Source organism: Scyliorhinus torazame, chromosome 27, assembly GCF_047496885.1.
Source record: "Scyliorhinus torazame isolate Kashiwa2021f chromosome 27, sScyTor2.1, whole genome shotgun sequence".
NCBI classification, from domain to species: domain Eukaryota; kingdom Metazoa; phylum Chordata; class Chondrichthyes; order Carcharhiniformes; family Scyliorhinidae; genus Scyliorhinus; species Scyliorhinus torazame.
The window spans coordinates 19,918,670-19,938,514 of record NC_092733.1 but is presented as its reverse complement, the minus strand read 5'-3'; the positions used below and the strand labels follow the sequence as shown (position 1 = coordinate 19,938,514).

General features: G+C 46.3%; 1 protein-coding gene across 1 annotated transcript in view; it reads left to right on the top strand.

Annotated features, from left to right (window-relative positions):
* camsap3 (calmodulin regulated spectrin-associated protein family, member 3) overlaps positions 1 to 14,894 on the top strand; it is a 233,762-nt gene extending 218,868 nt beyond the window's left edge. The window contains 3 exon segments of the mRNA XM_072491073.1: positions 4,665 to 4,783; positions 5,565 to 5,683; positions 11,287 to 14,894. Coding sequence (XP_072347174.1) covers positions 4,665 to 4,783; positions 5,565 to 5,683; positions 11,287 to 11,589 — 541 coding nt within the window. The 3' untranslated portion in view covers positions 11,590 to 14,894.
* Positions 14,895 to 19,845: the final 4,951 nt, after the last annotated feature.

Genomic DNA, 19,845 nt, shown 5'->3' with positions numbered 1-19,845 from the left:
TCATCTCGCCATTTTGCTCCCCCCATGACACTCCCGTAAGTCAGCTGACTCCTGACCCCGGCCTCTCCCGCCATTCCATCGACCCCCCAGTGTGAGAATCCCCCCCCACCCCTTGGCAGTCAATGTGCGCTCCTCTCCAGCACCGTCCTTCCCCCCCCCCCGGGCCCCGGCCCCATCCTTCCCTGACGCGGGAAAAAAGCCCGCGCTTTCCTGAGCTCGCCCCGCCCCCTCTGGCGCAGCTCCTTTTTGCGGCCTTACCCCAACTCCCCATCCCCGGGCCTGCACCCCCCCCCCCTCTTCCTCCGCGGGGCTCTGCCCCTCCAACAGTGACACCCACATTCTCCCACAGCCCCCACATCAAATCCATTCACCCATCCCCACCCAGCACCAAAACAAAAAGAACATTCCCCAAACGCAGTAAACATCCCCCCACGACAAACCCTCAATTTGAGCCCAACTTTTCAGTCTGTATAAGGTTCCATGCCTCATCAGCTGTTTCAAAATAGTGGTGCCGATCTTGGAACGTGACCCACAATCGCGCTGGCTGCAGCATCCCGAACTTCACCCCCTTCCGATGGAGAACCGCCTTAGCCCGGTTAAAACCAGCCCTCTTCTTAGCCACCTCCGCACTCCAGTCCAGGTAAATTCGGATCTCCGTGTTCTCCCACTTGCTGCTCTGCTCTTTTTTGGCCCATCTCAGGACACCCTCTCTGTCCATAAAGCGGTGGAACCTCACCACTACAGCCCTTGGCGGCTCGTTGGCTTTGGGTCTCCTTGCCAGGACCCGATGAGCCCCATCCCGCTCCAGGGTCCTCGGGAAAGCTCCCGCGCCCATCAGCGAATTGAGCATCGTGCTCATATATGCCCCGGCATCGGGCCCCTCCACTCCTTCAGGGAGACCCAGAATCCGAAGATTCTTCGTCCTCGACCTATTCTCCAGGTCCTCAAATTTTTCCGCCCACCTCGTGTGCCTCCACCTTCACCGCCAGGCCCAAGATCTCGTCCTCGTTCTCCGAGACTTTTTGCCGCACCTCCCGGATTGCCGCCCCTTGGGCCTTCTGGGTCTCCACCAGCTTCTCAATCGCCGCCTTCATTGGCGCCAGCATTCCTGTCCTCAGCTCCTCAAAGCAGCGTTTAAGAAACTCCTGCTGCTCCTGCGCCCACTGCGCCCACGCTGCTTGGTCTCCACCCACCGCCATCTTGCTTTTCCTCCCTCGCACTTTCCGCTGCACCAGGATCACTTTTCTAACCGCTCCATTCCTGGTCCAATCCATAGGAGACCTTGCTGTCGCCTTCCTACACTGGAAGCCGTCGAACAATTGCCGTTGGGGCCCATCTGAAGAGCCCAAAAGTCCGTTCCCAGCGGGAGCTGCTGAATATGCGACCTACCTAGGCATAGCCGCAACCGGAAGTCATACACCAACCCTTTTAAGAACACGAGTACTGTGGGCAGATATGCTCTCCACTCTGAACCCCAAGTGAATGTCTGTGCATGCCTCCTCGGAATGTCCCCAGGTGATTGTCACGTGAGAATTTCCGAACTCCACTCACGAGAACGCACTTTAAAATCTTCTCTCATTACTCTTTCCTTTTGTAGTTTGCGTTCTGAAATCCAGTCCAGGTTTTCCAAATGACACTTTTTAAACAAAGCTTCTGCTTCACTTTTTATCAGCGAATCCAGTCCAGGATCTTATAGCAATCCCTCCAGGTTTTCTTTCTCTAATCCGTTTGCACAAACTGAGGTTAGGCCACTAATTTCCACAATTATTTCAAATAATGTATCCCAAGCTGCATTAATTTCTCACAAACCTTAGCGCTAGTAGATATCTGCCTCTCAAGGTCCAATGCCTTTCCAATTCTGTGACTTTGCTGAACAGTAATCTATTCTGGTTCTCAGTTTCCTCTGTTGCATGAACTATAGACATCTTGGAAGCTTCTCTTCATTTCTCTAGTTTACTTAACTAACTGGACTTTAGATTTCCGGCATCTGTTTTCTTAACCATTACTCCATGGTATGGGTTTTCTTCTAGCAAAGCTGAGAGAGGTGTTCCCTCTCTAGCCTTCTAACCAAGCTGAGAACTGCATTCTCCTCCCTCACTAGATTTCTCCAAATGCAATCAAATTAGCTAAATTCGAACTTAGAAGCTTCTCTACTGTACAAAGCCCCAGTTAATGAGCAACAACTTATCCTTCTCTCGGCGTTTATTTATTCTTCATGCTGCAACCCTCTACAGGCACTAGAGTCACAGTTAGAACTTGACCAACCCCCACACATACAAATGCCTGCATGAATCTAACTATAGGTTTTCCCCCTCCAGACAGAAACATTAAATTAAACCCCCTTAAACTCCGTGTAATTGTCAATCTGGGAGAGGGGGGGTGCGTAAAAGCGTATTGTAATACAATCCTTTTTTATGTTAGTAAATGTTTTTCTTACGTATTTCTAATGTTTACCAATATAAGTACCTTAAAACTACTTTATTTTCCTAATCTGCTATAGTTGTGTTATCAAGTCCCACTTCAGTAAAGAAGAAAAATGGTCTGTTGGCCTTCATAGTATCATGTGAGGGTACCTTTAAGACATGGATGTTTAAGCAATGTACCTTTAAGAAAACAGTGATGTCATAGAGTGGGTGGAGCTCAGCTCAGTTCAGCCATTTTTGCAGTTTGGTTTTGCAGTTTAAAAAGTGCCTGGCTGGTTTTGCTGAGAGCAGTTTAAAAGTAGAAAGCCAGTTTGAGACAGCAGCTTGAGAAGTTTTGTTTTGCTGTGATCTGCTTGAAGGGAGAAAGCCAGGTTTGAGAAAGCAGCTTGGGTGTGTCTGTGTGTTTCCAGAGAGTTTGCAGGAAGAAAGCAAGGTGCTGGAGCTGAAGTCAACCAAGCTAATATATCTACTGCCATTCTACAGAAATATATATATATATCCTTTAACCTGATGTGATTCTGTTTAAAGGTGTTAAGTCTCTTGGAAGTTTGAAGGAACATTTTGAGGAATTATTTACTGTTGCAATATTTTCTGAGTTATCTTTGAAGTAAGGGGTGTTAAGAGATCCAATGTTTATTTAAGATGTTAAGTTGATTTCATGGAATAAACAATGTTTTGTGTTTAAAAACCCACGAGTCCATAATTGTAATCCCACACCTAGGGAAAAAGCCGTGTGCTCGGAAAAGCAACAATACATTAAAGGGGGAGGTTGGTTGAACTCCATGATACATTTTGGGGTTCTGAAAAGCCTCGCCCGTAACAATAGCGATTTGAGTATCGGAATAGGGATGTTTTACTGCAGTTTTATAGGGCATTGGGTAGCCACACCTGGAGTATTGTGGGCAGTTTTGGTGTCCTTATCTGAGGAAGGACGTACTTACTATGGAGGGAGTGCAGTTATCGTTTACCAGGCTTATTCCTGGGATGGCGGGACTGTCATATGATGAGAGACTTGAGTTGGTTAGGATTGTATTCATTGGAGTTTAGAAGAATGAGAGTGGATCTCAGAAACTTATAAAATTCTAACAGGATTAGACGGGATGGATTCCGAAAGAATGTTCCCGATGGTGTAGGAGTCCAGAACTAGGGGTCATAGTTTGAGGATAAGGGGTAAACCTTTTAGGTCTGAGTTGAGGAGAAATATCTTCACCCAGAGAGTGGCGAATCTGTGGAATTCACAACTACAGAAAGTAGTTGAGGCCAAACGTTTAATTTCAAGAAGAAATTTGATACAGCTCTTGGGACTAAAGGGATCAAGGGATATAGAGCAGAAGGTGGGATCAGGGTATTGAATGTGGATGATATGCAATGAACATAATGAATGGCCTCCTCCTGCTCGTATTTTCTATGTATGTTTCTAAGTGCACTATCTAGACTGACACTCCAATGTGGCACTGAGGGAGTGCTGCCATTTTGAAGGAGACATTATTTATCTGTCAATAAATGTCGCTGAGCATCACCGCGTTGCTGTTTATGGGATCTTGCTCTGCATTAATCGGCTGCCGTATTTCCTGCATTGCAAGAGCAACGGCAGCCCTTCATTGGCCGTAAAGTGCTTTGGGGTGTCCTGGAGGCTTTGGCGGGCACTATATAAATGCAAAACCCCTTCCACGGGAAGCAGGACCGAGATTTACGAATTGCTGGTGGCACATTCGCGGAGCCTTCTGGAAGATGGCTTGGAGATGGAGGGTGTGGGTTTGTGCTCTCTCCAATCGGGGGCTATCGAAATTTCGGGTTCTGAACCTGTGGCCTTGGAGCAAACGGTGAACCAACCAATGAGAGTGTAGCGAGGTTCCCCAAACAAGACGATAGTAATCGACCTTTTCTTTCTACAAAGGAGTACACAGGAAGTAGAGCACAAGAAAGTCCATTTTGCCCACCAAGTCCATTGTTTATGGAGTCTCCTCCCTCAATTAGGCTATCTGCCTGTTCTTTATCCAGCCTTCTTGCAAATGTAATGCTGCTGTTTGCTACAACTCTTCCCTGTGGTAGCAAGTTCCACTTTCCTAAGTATATGACGGCAATCGATTTTGTTTGTCTGGAGCAAAACCAATTTTCCCCGTGACAGTTGAGGCCACCAGAGATTCCGGCAACTCCGGAAATATTGGCGGCAGAACCGTCAACGCGTTGATCTTCTTGTCACCTTCTAACGTTTTGAATCTATTCCTACTCCCCACACAGGGCAGGTTCTCCTTCGGGGCTCCCGTCTCCGAACCGACTGGTGGGTAACCAGAATGGCGAGAAGGACTGGGAGAATGCTTCAACTGCCTCGTCGCCAGCGTCGATCCCGGAGTACACGGGTGAGTGGGTACGGCGCCCTGTTGCAAGGAGGTCCGCTGGCTCTCCAACCGCGGGGCACCAGAGTCCATGGGCCCGACACAGCTTCAGTGAGGGTGCAGGAAGGGAAGGATCATGGGAATGGGTCAGATGTTTTTCATGCATTGGTGCAGACTCGATTGGGCCGAAGGACCTCTTCTGCACTGTGTGATCCTGTGATGTTGATCGTGCATGACACAAATTATCCCAATCCTTAGATAGGGCATTAGGACCTCCAGCTCGAGACTCCAGCTCGAGGGAGTTTTGGTGTTTAGCCCCTTGGGTGCCAGCAGTCTTGGAGTAGCAAGGAGTCATGTCGGTGAGAGAAGAGATTGTTCCCCATAGAGCAATGAAGATTAGGCTTACAAAATGAGGAGTTGGGCTAGAGTCGTCGGGGAGAGAGTTTTTTCTAGTACAGGCAATATGGGCTGAATGGCTTTCTCGTGTGTCGCACCATACCATGAACGCTCCTTCATTGTCTGTGGGTAACCCCATGGCACGGATGGTCATGTCACTAATAGACCTGACTGATTATTCTCTCGGTGATCAGGCCCACATTTCCTAGCTCTGCGACACTTGAGGCTAACTTTGTCCCACCATTGCTGTTATAGGGTCAGGAGATAATTTGGAGATCTAGCAAAAGGCCGCTTGCGCCCTTTCCATCTAGGAGTTGGCGTAGGCCATCCATCGAACCTCTGCCCTTCCCCACCTCAGCTCGACTTGTACCGAATTTGACAAAGCAATAAATGATCTTTCCCTCCGCAGGTCCCAAACTGTACAAGGAACCCAGCGCCAAGTCGAATAAATATATTATACAGAACGCAATCACTCGCTGCTGCCTGGCAGGAAGGGTGAATGAGCCACAGAAGAATAAGATATTGGAGGTAAGGCTGGTCTGGTTTCCGTTCACACCTCCAGGCACAGTGCAGACACACCGATCAAGGCAAAAGATGAGGATTTTGTGGGGGGATCAATGCAAAAGATGAGGATTTTGTGGGGGGATCAATGCAAAAGATGAGGATTTTGTGTGTGGGGGGGGGGGTGGTTTATGCAGTTAGTTATGACGGTTTGGAAAGAGCTGCCTTTACAGAGTGACGGAAGCGGGTTCAACAATAACTAAAGGAATTAGAATGATATACTTGGAAGATAAATTTTCAGACAGAGTGGGGTTAATTGGGTGGCTCTTCGTTGAAAGAGCCAGTGAAAGCACAACGGATAAGACAGCCTCCTCTTTGTGCACACGGGGAGGGGGGGGGGGGGGGGGCTGGCGCTTTCTCTGCCATTTAATACAATTACGATCTGCCTCCACTCCACTTTCTATGAACTATCAGTAAAGGCAGAGGAGCTGTAAGAGCTTTGCTCACTCGAGGCACATTCAGCTGCCTTTGTTCTGGCAGTGAGGGTGATTGGGCTGGACGAACTTGTGTTTGATTCCCGAGTCCTGTGTTTGAGAGAGGATAGCATAAAACTTTCTGGAGTGTAAACTGGGCGGGTGCAAGATTCTGCGATTTAACCCGCCTCTCTGATTTTTCACGTCAGAAGCGGTGGCTGAGCCAGGCGTATGGAGAATGCAGGCATACACGGCTGCACTGGCATGGGGAATTTTTCACCGATAATCCTCAACATAAAGTAGACAATTGGTCGATGTGTAATCTCCATGCAAAGCACTGCTTTGCATTCGGGTCTGACCAAGCTTTGTATACCTGTTTCCCTTCATCTCGATTTGAACCATCGACTAAAACTACAAAACGCAAATGACTTGAAGTCATGTCAGGGAAAATGTACGGGGATTCGAAACACATTTACATAATGTTTGAATAGCTGTCCTCTGTGGGGATCCTGCTGGTCCATGCGTAAAGGCCCAAAATGAGCACGGACACACCATAAGACATAGGAGCAGAATTAGGCCATTCGGCCCATCGAGTCTGCTCCGTCATTCAATCATGGCTGATATGTTTCTAATCCTCATTCTCCTGCCTTCTCCCCATAACCCCTGATCCCCCTTATTAATAAAGATCCTATCTTATCTCTGTCTTAAAAACACTCAGTGATTTGGCCTCCACCGCCTTCTGCCATAAAGAGTTCATAAGAACCCATAGAACATAGAACATAGAACGATACAGCGCAGTACAGGCCCTTCGGCCCACGATGTTGCACCGAAACAAAAGCCATCTAACCTACACTATGCCATTATCATCCATATGTTTATCCAATAAACTTTTAAATGCCCTCAATGTTGGCGAGTTCACTACTGTTGCAGGTAGGGCATTCCACGGCCTCACTACTCTTTGCGTAAAGAACCTACCTCTGACCTCTGTCCTATATCTATTACCCCTCAGTTTAAAGCTATGTCCCCTCGTGCCAGCCATTTCCATCCGTGGGAGAAGGCTCTCACTGTCCACCCTATCTAACCCCCTGAGCATCTTGTATGCCTCTATTAAGTCTCCTCTTAACCTTCTTCTCTCCAACAAAAACAACCTCAAGTCCATCAGCCTTTCCTCATAAGATTTTCCCTCCATACCAGGCAACATCCTGGTAAATCTCTGCACCCGCTCCAAAGCCTCCACGTCCTTCCTATAATGCGGTGACCAGAACTGTACGCAATACTCCAAATGCAGCCGTACCAGAGTTCTGTACAGCTGCAACATGACCTCCTGACTCCGGAACTCAACCCCTCTACCAATAAAGGCCAACACTCCATAGGCCTTCTTCACAACCCTATCAACCTGGGTGGCAACTTTCAGGGATCTATGTACATGGACACCTAGATCCCTCTGCTCATCCACACTTCCAAGAACTTTTCCATTAGCCAAATATTCCGCATTCCTGTTATTCCTTCCAAAGTGAATCACCTCACACTTCTCTACATTAAACTCCATTTGCCACCTCTCAGCCCAGCTCTGCAGCTTATCTATATCCCTCTGTAACCTGCTTCATCCTTCCACACTATCGACAACACCACCGACTTTAGTGTCGTCTGCAAATTTACTCACCCACCCTTCTGCGCCTTCCTCTAGGTCATTGATAAAAATGACAAAGAGCAACGGCCCCAGAACAGATGCTTGTGGTACTCCACTTGTGACAGAACTCCATTCTGAACATTTCCCATCAACCACCACCCTCTGTCTTCTTTCAGCTAGCCAATTTCTGATCCACATCTCTAAATCACCCTCAATCCCCAGCCTCCGTATTTTCTGCAATAGCCTACCGTGGGGAACCTTATCAAACGCTTTGCTGAAATCCATATACACATCAACTGCTCTACCCTCGTCTACCTGTTCAGTCACCTTCTCAAAGAACTCGATAAGGTTTGTGAGGCATGACCTACCCTTCACAAAGCCATGCTGACTATCCCTGATCATATTATTCCTATCTAGATGATTATAAATCTTGTCTCTTATAATCCCCTCCAAGACTTTACCCACTACAGACGTGAAGCTCACCGGTCTATAGTTGCCGGGGTTGTCTCTGCTCCCCTTTTTTGAACAAAGGGACCACATTTGCTATCCTCCAGTCCTCTGGCACTATTCCTGTAGCCAATGATGACATAAAAATCAAAGCCAAAGGTCCAGCAATCTCTTCCCTGGCCTCCCAGAGAATCCTACGATAAATCCCATTAGGCCCCAGGGACTTATCTATTTTCAGCCTGTCCAGAATTGCCAACACCTCTTCCCTACGTACCTCAATGCCATCTATTCTAATAGCCTGGGTCTCAGCATTCTCCTCCACAACATTATCTTTTTCCTGAGTGAATACTGACGAAAAATATTCATTTAGTATCTCGCCTATCTCTTCAGACTCCACACACAACTTCCCATCCCTGTCCTTGACTGGTCCTACTCTTTCCCTAGTCATTCGCTTGTTCCTGACATACCTATAGAAAGCTTTTGGGTTTTCCTTGATCCTACCTGCCAAATACTTCTCATGTCCCCTCCTTGCTCGTCTTAGCTCTCTCTTTAGATCCTTCCTCGCTACCTTGTAATTATCCATCGCCCCAACTGAAACTTCACACCTCATCTTCACATAGGCCTCCTTCTTCCTCTTAACAAGAGATTCCACTTCTTTGGTAAACATTGGTTCCCTCGCTCTACGCCTTCCTCCCTGCCTGACCGGTACATACTTAGCAAGAACACGCAGTAGCTGATCCTTGAACAAGCTCCACTTATCCAGTGTGTCCAACACTTGCAGCCTACTTCTCCACCTTATTCCCTCCCCCAAGTCACGTCTAATGGCATCATAATTGCCCTTCCCCCAGCTTTAACTCTTGCCCTGAGGTGTATACTTATCCCTTTCCATCATTAACGTAAACGTCACCGAATTGTGGTCACTGTCCCCAAAGTGCTCTCCTACCTCCAAATCCAACACCTAGCCTGGTTCATTACCCAAAACTAAATCCAACGTGGCCTCTCTTCTTGTTGGCCTGTCAACATATTGTGTCAGGAAACCCTCCTGCACACACTGTACAAAAAACGACCCATCTAATGTACTCGAACTATATCTTTTCCAGTCAATATTTGGAAAGTTAAAGTCTCCCATAATAACTACCCTGTTACTTTCGCTCTTATCCAGGATCATCCTCGCCATCCTTTCCTCTATATCCCTAGAACTATTTGGAGGCCTATAGAAAACTCCCAACAGGATGACCTCTCCTTTCCTGTTTCTAACCTCAGCCCATACTACCTCGGAAGATGAGTCCCCATCTAGCATCCTCTCCACCACCGTAATACTGCTCTTGACTAGCAGCGCCACACCTCCCCCTCTTTTGCCTCCATCTCTGAGCTTACTAACACACCTAAACCTCGGAACCTGCAACATCCATTCCTGTCCCTGCTCTATCCATGTCTCCGAAATGGCCACAACATCGAAGTCCCAGGTACCAACCCATGCTGCCAGTTCCCCTTCCTTATTTTGTATACTCCTGGCATTGAAGTAGACACACTTCAAACCACCTACCTGAACACTGGCCCCCTCCTGCGACGTCAAATCTGTGCTCCTGACCTCTATACTCTCATTCTCCCTTACCCTAAAACTACAATCCAGGTTCCCATGCCCCTGCTGCATTAGTTTAAACCCCCCCAAAGAGCACCAACAAATCTCCCCCCCAGGATATTTGTGCCCCTCAGGTTCAGATGTAGACCATCCTGTCTGTAGAGGTCCCACCTTCCCCAGAAAGAGCCCCAGTTATCCAGAAATCTGAATCCCTCCCGCCTGCACCATCCATGTTGAAGACCAAAGGGTGAAGACCACTAGACAAGCAGCAATAATGGCTTATCATTATGAGCTGATCCTTAAATTTAAACCTTGTTTCGGTCACCCCCATCATTTTGAAAAGGACAGGATGTGGGAGAGTGAAAGGAAGGTAGGTAGCCAAGGTAAGGAATGGATAGCTGGGAATACTCTTGAGATCCCCTCCTCAGACCAGGGAGGGAAGGTGCTGTGAGCAGCGCTCCGAAAGCTAGTGATATCGAAACAAACCTGTTGGACTTTAACCTGGTGTTGTAAGACTTCTTACTGTGCTCACCCCAGTCCAACACCGGCATCTCCACATCACAGTATAATCTTGCACAAGCAACCTCTCTTCAGCTTCCTCCAGCCAGTCTGAGGTCAGCTGACTCTAATATTTACTTATATACTAGTGAGACCCCTAATGGTCAGTCGGTAAATTGCAACACAACCATGATATCACTACACAACCTTACTGCATAGCTTTGCCCCTCTCTATCTCTGTAATCTCCTCCAGTCCTCCCAGAAATGTGTGTCCCTCCAATTCAGGCATCTTGTACATCCCCAAACTCCTTTGCCCCACGATTTTTTTGGCTACCGTGTTTTCAGCTGTTGAAATGCAGCATTTTCTTTTTAAGCTAACTCGGTCTGTCACAAGGTGGGAGACTTTTAAAACGAGCTTTCCTCCGAACAATAATTATCCATCGTTTTACCTCTGGGTATCCAAACTAACAGGAATTCGAATCTGCGAATTTTAATCAGCTAATTCTGTCACCATCCAAGGCTGCTTATGGCCCACGTACTCCCTAAAAAATCAGGACTGTCTAAGTGATTCGCTCTCACTCTCTATCTCTGGTTGAACATGAGGCCACTTTAACCTTTAGAAAGGATACATTGCCCTTGAAGGGAGAGTGCAGCGTAGATTTATCAGAATCCTATTAGGTCTCCAAGGTCAAAATTAAGAGAAGAGATTAAATTAAAATTTACACGTTAGGGGGCAATTTGATCCAAATGTTCAAGATTTTAATGAGAGCAGAGAGAGTAGATGGAGAGAGAAGCTGCTTTGATAGGTTTTTAGCTAAAGGTGTTGAGGGATATGGGTCATGGACGAACCTTGACCTCCTTAAATTGCAAACCGGCTTGAGGCCTCCCCAAGTTCCCATACTCCGTATTCCGATTATTTTATATAACTGAATGTGCCCCAATTTGATGGGTGTTTCAAAAGGAGTTGCCCTCGATTACTATTGTCACTGTCTGTTCACAGGAAGTCGAGAAGAGCAAATCGAATCACTACCTGATCCTGTTTCGTGACAACAGCTGCCAATTCCGGGCCGTGTACGCCTTTTCCCCAGACTCCGAGGATATGCATCGTGTGGCCGGGGTTGGGCCCAGGGTCATCACCAAGAACATGATCGAGACCATCTACAAGTACAACTCTGACCGCAAGCAGTTCACCCAGATCCCCAGCAAGACCCTGTCCGCCAGTGTCGACGCAGTCACCATCCAAGGCCACTTGTGGCAGACAAAGAGACCGGGTACCCCCAAGAAACCAGGACCGTCTAAATGATGGGCTCTGCTCCACTGCCCTTCACCCCTGCCCTGTACAGACAAACGAGTCCAGAGCTTTGGGCCCTGGTTTGCAAACCTGCCATTTGTTTTTGTTTTTCTTCCCCTTTCTCTCTCTCTTTCTCTTCTACCGTTCCTCATGATGGTTGAGCCACCGCCAGAGTTCCCTCGCCATTTCTGCATGCTGCCATCCTTTGCCCGATACCATGCAAGCAAGTGCATCACCTGGCCGAGGCCTGTGGTGTTGCGCCGATGGATTAGAAGCTTTGGGTGGGGGGGGGGGAAGAAAGAGACCGGTTATCTGAAATTCAAAGCACTAAAGATAAAATGCACTTGGCAAAGACTTTAAGGGTCAGAACTTTTTTTTAAAAAATAAAAAATAAACTAGATGTATAAATTTTTTGTTGAGGCAAAATTCCTGAAGGTTGATACTGATCGAAAATGTGTGTCTGTATATATTGGAGCTATTTAAATGACCTAGCTGTTTGTATAGATGAAATATTTATGGTACTCTGTCGCTTATTGGAAAGAATGATTGTCGGAATTGGAAATTACTTTCGCAAATGACTAGATATTTGGTGTTTGAGTGCTATCTGAGTTGAAATTTTATTAACTATTTAGATCAACGAATCCATTCCTACCTGCCTGCTCCCGTTGAAAGGATGGGATATGCATCTTGAATCAATAGTTTAATAAGCTGTGTGCTCTCGCACCAAAACTATCTCCATGGTAAAGAGAATGCTGCAGTGGGATTGGGTTGCAGATCCGGTTATAGCTGTGCTCGTTACACACCGCCCCTCCGCTACCTTGCGTTTTGGTCCAGTTTTAATTTGCCTGAGTTGAGTCTCATTTTAGAACCGGGTGAACCCTTGGCCCTCCAACTGTTGGGGAAGGTTTGTGCCTGTCTAGATTTGCACCTGGACAGGTATCTTCCGCTCTCGTCTCGGGTCGGCGCCGAGTGGGAAGCTGAATGATGTCAATCCGAGGCGGTTTGGGGGCCCCCGGTTTGGTGAATTCCCTCTCCTGACTCCTCCTGACTCATTCATGACTCCATGACTTCTCGATGCCGACCCATTCAGTCGCTCAGCTTCTTGCTGTTGGGGGGAAAAAAGGTGGGGATCTATGGCAGACAGAAATGTATTTCGCGATCTTTTATTATTTTATTTCCCCCCCAATGATTCTCGTCCATCTGTTAGGTTTGCAATTTGCAGGCTTGCGCCTCAGAAGAACATTGGAGTTACTGCACCATTTAGGAAACTCAGATATGTTTGTGTGCTCTGTACGAAACTCAGATTCACATTGAATGACAGCCAGTCTGAAATTAGGAAGATTGTGGAGCCCATGTCCAGTGCATCTCAATCTGCTTAACAATCTGATAAACTCTCGCATGTAGGCCCAGACCTGAATTTGAACCTGGCTGAATGCAGCATTTGACAGGTCTACAATTTATACCTTAATCTCATCTCTGAATTCTGTTACTTTACCCCCCTGCCCACTCCAGATTCATTCCTGATCTTCCTGGCCCAGCTGTGGAACTGGGAGACAGCCCTTGGCCATTGAGGCCACCCTCGCAAACTGCTCGAATTGTTATGGTTAGAGGTGTGAGCTTGCGTGGGATTTCTGTACACCACTCATCTCTTTCACCCCTCCCCTCTTCCCGCACCAAATTAAATTAGGTGCTCTTGCTACTGTGTAGCATTCTGCTGAAACCTTGCCCGAGTGGTCAAGGCCACAGATTCTCGTGCCAGAGAAAGCGGAGTTCGGATTGAGAATTTGAACTCGCAGCCTCCTAGCAGGCGAGGTGCCCCACTCCACCTGCAGTCTCTGTAGTCAAGCATGACACATCTGCGGTGTGGATAAAGACTCCGGAACCTGCCCCCTGACCCCGTCAGCCACTTTACTTTCAATCCTCTCTGCCAATTGGAACATTCCTAGCTTCCTTACCTTTTTTTAAAAAAGGAGCAATGTTGACTCATTAAACAATCTCGTGAACTGGATGCCAATCTCTGGTGGAAGAAACTGGAATGTGTTGGGAGAGTGTGAGCGATTGCTGTTTATGCATGTGTGTACATCTATGTATATATAGTTTGGATAATGAAGAGTCCCCAAAGTAATTATGCACATTTTTCTTAATGTTAAAATTTCTGTTTGGCACAAGACTGTAAAAGGTGAACTGAGCTATGTGGGTATCACAATATGAACAGCACGTTGAGAATTAGTCCTTTTGTTTTTGCTCGGGTTGTTCAGTTAGAAAGTTTTACATCTCCAACCCAGATCATTGGATTTTGGTTCTGCTTGCCATGTTGGATCAAGTAGGACCAGTTTCATTTTGCCTAAGCTGACATTCTGCTCGGGAGGAGCAGGTTAATAGATCACGGACTGATTGAGCTGTTGATATTGTCTTGCCAACGAGGAGGCGATCTCCACTTGGGCAAGGCAGTTGGTGCAGGAGGGTGGGGGCATTGGGGGGGGGGGTCATTGGCTTGACGAGTCACACCATGAAGTGGAAGTACCCCGCTACCTAAATATTGGAGACGCCGACTGAGGAGAATAATTGCGTTGCTGTTAACTGGGTGCTGCGTGGAGTTGACCACTTGACTCAAAAATGCAAAAAGCAGCTGAACATTTTGATGTCACTAGACGTTTTGGACAGCACTAGATATTGGCGGATGTATCCGCACTTCCCATTTGGCTTTTGCCCACGGCCATTGCTATCTCCCCATGTGTGTGGGGGCTTCGTTGTCCAATTATCAGGACAGGAATAGAAATGTCGACACTTGGATGTTCACCTGATTTGTGCCCACCCACCATGTTGCTCGATACCAGACTTTTCCCAGAGTTGATTTTGATGGGCCCCATGAGGGTGTCACTTTCACAGATGATGAAGTGGATTCACACAGGAATCACTCCTGCTGGGCTGGCTCACTTCAATTTCATTGGAAGCTTTACAAACACTGAACGGCGGAATATCTACAGACTCTACGGGAAATAAATAACGGGAGGAACTTTGCCTCCGCATTGCCCAATTGGGGTACACCACTCACCGTGGCAATGTTGACGAGCCCTTTTGGGAACTGTGGGGTCGGAGGGGTGAGCAGTAAATTGACCATAAATAGGGCTGGACTAAAACTCTTGATTCTTTATTTTTAACCCAATATGTAACATTGTACAGGGTGACTTACTTGAGGTTCGACCTCTGGGTTCAAAATGGACTCTGATGTATGTGTCTACAAATGTGGGACTGGGAATCTGTAATGTAAGGAGGCGAAACGTGAAAAAGTTTAATAAAAACAGTTTACCAATTTACGAGTAGTTTTCTTTGCCTGAATTCTGATCCTTCTAAATCGACCTCTGCAAATCGCAACGGTACTTGACCCATTCGCACAGTGGAGGATGGTCTCATGTGCAACATCCATGGTGGGATTCTGGATAATGTATGGACATGTTGGCAGAATTTTCAGTACTGAAGAGGCCATTCGGCCCATCATGATCGTGCCAGCCCCCAAAAGAACAATCTAATCTAATACCACCTTCCAGCTCTTTGCCCGCAGCTCTGTTGGTTATTGCATCACTATTCCCGAGATTGCTTTTCATTCAGATTTTATTAAATTAATTTGAATTCCGTCAGCTAAGGTGAGATTTAATTTTTTTTAAAGGAGGCATGTGGTAGAATGTTTATCCTACAGGATTAATAACCTGGGAACAATCTTACTGTGGCAGCTGGAGAAATGAACCTATTTCTCTCAAAGTATTAGCTTGGCCCTCTATTCCAGTGGCATTATCACTGCCAACTATCTCCTGTCAATCTGTCTGTAATCCATAGACACTAGAAACCCTACCGTGCATAAGGAGACCATTCGGCCCATTGAGTCTGCACCGAACCTCTGAAAGAATCACCCAAACCTGGTCCACTCCCCCACCCTAACCCGAATATCAGAGTCGTGAACATCTAACCTAACCTGCACATCACACGAACCTGCCTCCCATCCAATTAATATCTACACCTCCCGCTGCCTGGGGAAAGCGGGCAGCATAATCAAAGGCCCCTCCCACTCGGGTTATTCCCTTTTCCAACTTCTTCCATCGGGCAGGAGATACAGAAGTCTGAGAACACGCACTAACAGACTCAAAAACAGCTTCCCCACACTTACCAGACTCCTAAACGACCCTCTTATGGACTGACTTGATTAACACTACACCCACCCGATGCCAGTGTTATGTAGTTACATTGCACGCCTTGTGTTGCCCTATTATGTATTTTCTTTTCTTCCCATGTACGAAATAATCTGTTGAGCTGCTTGCAGAAAAATACTTTTCACTGTATCTTGGTACACGTGACAATAAACAAACAAAACATTTCTGAACACCCAAGGGGCAATTTAGACGGGGGGTGGGGGGGGGGGGGAAGAGAGTGCCAGAATCTCACAACCCTTTGTGTTGCCTGGCATAGCCCCTAACGCCCTGGCTCTAATGTCCCTTTATTCAGCTCAATTAGATCACCCCTTAATTGTCTGTACTCCAGAGCAAAAAAAGCCTCATCTCGGTCCTCATACATTAACCCTTTTACCCCAGTATCATTTTGATGAATCTGCACTGCACCTCCTCGAATGTCCTTCCTAAGGTTCAACACTCAGAATTACACATAGAACGTTGAGTAGGGGCTGAACAGAGCATTATAGAACTGCAACTGAACTCTAACACATCTTTCTCAAGTTCATTTTCCCTCCCTATGTTGTAGATTGATGCGCAATTCTAGATCTTTTGGAGAGGGGAAAATAGACTCTTTGGCGCCAGGTTAATCTGAAGAACCAGCTTTGGAGAAAGTTGGTTCAACTGGCTTGCTGACTACAACTTGTGGATTGTCCAGGGATAGTGTTCTGCCTGCCAATCTGTGGCTTGTCCAGGGATAGTGTTCTGCCTAGAAACCTGTGGATTGTCCGGGTATAGTGTTCTGCCTAGCAACCTGTGGATTGTCCAGGTATAGTGTTCTGGCTGGCAACCTGTGGATTGTCCAGGGACAGTGTTCTGGTTGACAATAGTCAGATATTAGTGCATCGGAGGTCTTTTATTTTATCTTTATTTTCTTCTATCTCCACCACCATTTCCGGTGTGAGTGTGTGTGTGAGTGTAGGGGGTTTGGGGGGGGGGGGAAGGATTATTATCAGTTACATTTTTCATCAGATTAATTATGCTACTGGTCAATAATAAATTAAATCATTGTATTAGAAACGTTCAAATTTAGTGACTAGTTTATTGGGCTTAACCAAGGTCCGCAGGTATTTTAAAATAAAATCTAATTTCATTTGGATTGTGTCTCTGGGTCAAGTGGGGCTGGAATTGGGTACCAGCCCAGGGGGGGTCATGACAGGAGCAACTAGGGGATGGGCAGTAAATTCTGGCTCAGCCAGCAATGCCCATATGCCATAGAAAAAAGATGATCTCTTTAACATTCCTAAGGCCGTGAGAGCTTTTCACACCAACTTTAATCATTTGGACACCTTGTTCAAACTTGACTGGACTGGTGCAGAAAATGGCAAAATGTCCCAATCAGTTGGGGCAAACCTCGAAGTCCTTTGAACTCCTGCTAAATCTGCTTAATTCTGGCTGCACCCTTTAGGACATGGGATTCTTTCAACACTTAACATCCCTTTACTTTGACCAGCACAAAATCTTGTGTGTAGGTGGGAACGATTTCTTTGCGTGAAATGAAATTGCTGAATTAGATTTCTGCATCGCTGCCAGTTTGAGCGAAGAAAGCTTTCCAAAATAGCTCATTTAAATAATTCAGTATTCAAATAATGACATCACAGGAAAACCGTAAGTTTATTGGTCTATAAAAAAAATTGTCTTTAAATTGCAATAAATTAGAAACACATTTTTTAAAGAAGTAGCTATACTTGGAATTAAGAGAAAAACACCAGGAGTAAGGGAAAATCGGCCATTATAATAAAATAACATTATTTAAGGGAAAGAAAGTTAAGTAACGTTGAGGGAGTTGGATAGATGGAGTTGGCGTAAGCGGGAAATTAAAGTTGTCTAAATCAGGCATGCTGTGCGTGGATGTGAATGCCTGGAGTACAGTAAATAAGATTGAGGAGTTAGAGGCACAGATTGTGTTGTGGAAATATTGATGTTATGGTGATAACAGAGACATGGTTCAGTGAAGGGCAGGACTGGGTGTTAAATATTCCTGGGTATAAGGTGTTCGGAAAGGGAGGAGGAGGGGCGGTGGTATTGGTTAACAGCACTGTCGTGCTGGAGAAAAAGGTTAGGTGGATCGGCCATGATAAAATTGCCTCAATGTTCAAAGATGTGGAGCTGAGGTGGGGTTACAGGGTTAAGGCCACGGCTGGGCCGAGGAAGGCTGCTCTTTCAGCGGGTCAGTGCAGACTCGATGGGCAGAATGGCCTCCTTCTGCACTGAAAGAATTCTATAATTCTATGTCGGGGAACAAATCTGCAGGGAAATTACAGAGAGATGAAAACATTATCGAATAGTTATAACGAGGGACTTTAATTACCCAAATGTAGACTGGGACAGTGGTAGTGCATAAGGGCAGAGGGGGGTAAATGTCCCCAAGTTGTGTTCAGGATAATTTTCTTGAATGTTTCCATTGTGTCCAGTCCAACAAGAAAGACGGCCACTGTTGGACCTGGTTCCTGGAAATAATGTGGGCCAAACAGAGCAAGAATTAGAGGGAAACATTTAGGAAACAGTGATCATTGTATTGCAGTGCTTAGGATGATGGTAGAAAAGGGACATTGGGCATTCCAGAGTGAAACTAATTAACTTAGGGGGGAGCCAACTTCAACAGGGCAAGAACGGAGCTGGGCTGGAAAGACTGGGATGAAAGATTGGTGGGGGAAGGTGTAACAAAAATAGGCAAGGCACAGTTATGTTCCCTTAAAGGGGAAAGTAAGCAAACTCCCTGGCTGAAAGAGGAGATAGGAATTAAGATAAAGAAGAAAAAATGTGTTTATGACAGGTGTCAGCAAGAAAATACAATTAAGAAGCCAGGGGAATACAGAAGGTTCAGAGGGGAGATGTAAAAGCTCATTATGTTGGCTGCCAGTTTTTTCCCATACTCCCTCTTTGCTTCTCTAAAGGTAAATCCCAAAGTCTTCCATGGACATATAAATGGTAAAAGGGCGGGAAAAGGAGGACTGATTAGGGACCAAAAAGGAAATTTACACATGGAGGCAGGGGACGTGGCTCAGGTATTAATATGTAGCATGCGCCTTTACACAGGAGGTAGACACGGTGACAGAGGAGGAAAGAGTTCACTAGACGAGTTCCAAATTAATGAGGAAGAAGTGTTGGATAGGCTGTCGGTACTTAAAGTTGACAAGGCATTGGGAACGGGTGAGATACATCCAAGGCTATTGAGGGAAGTGAGAATGGAAATTGCAGGGGGGGCTGGCCATAATCTTTCAGCCTACTCTAGGCTCGGTGGAGGTGCTAGAGGACTGCAGAATTGAAAACATTACACCCTTGTTCAATAAAAACTGTAAGGAAAAGCCCAGCAATTACAGACCAGTCAGTTTTAACATCAGAAGCTTCTAGAAAAAGGTATTCGAGATAAATTTACTAGTCACATGGAAAAAGGTACGTTGATTACGAAGAACCAGCATGGATTCCTAAAGGGGAAATCATGTTTAACTTGGGACTTTTTTGAAAAGGTAATAGATAGGGTCGATGAGGGTAATGCTGTTAGTGATGTATATGGACATTCAAAAGGCATCCGATACAGTGAGACACAAAGACATGTTTATAGCTCATGGAATAAGAGTCAGTAACAACATGGATACAAAATTGACTGAAGAAACATACAATGCAGAATGAGGCCATTCGGCCCATCGTGTCTGCACCAACCCACTTAAACCCTCACTTCCACCCTATCCCCTGTAACCCAATAACCCCGCCTAACCTTTTTTGGTCACTGAGGGCAATTTATCATGGCCAATCCACCTAACCTGCACGTCTTTGGACTGTGGGAGAAAACCGGAGCACCCGGAGGAAACCCACGCAGACACGGGGAGAACGTGCAGACTCTGCACAGGCAGTGACCCAGCAGGGAATCGAATCTGGGACCCTGGCGCTGTGAAGCCACAGTGCTAATCACTTGTGCTGTGGTGCCCACGGTAACACTGTAACAGAGTAATGCTGGTCAATGGGTATTTTTCAGGGGTCGGTATTGGGACCCTTGCTTTTCCTGATATATATTAATGACCTAGATCTTGGTGTACAGGGGACAATT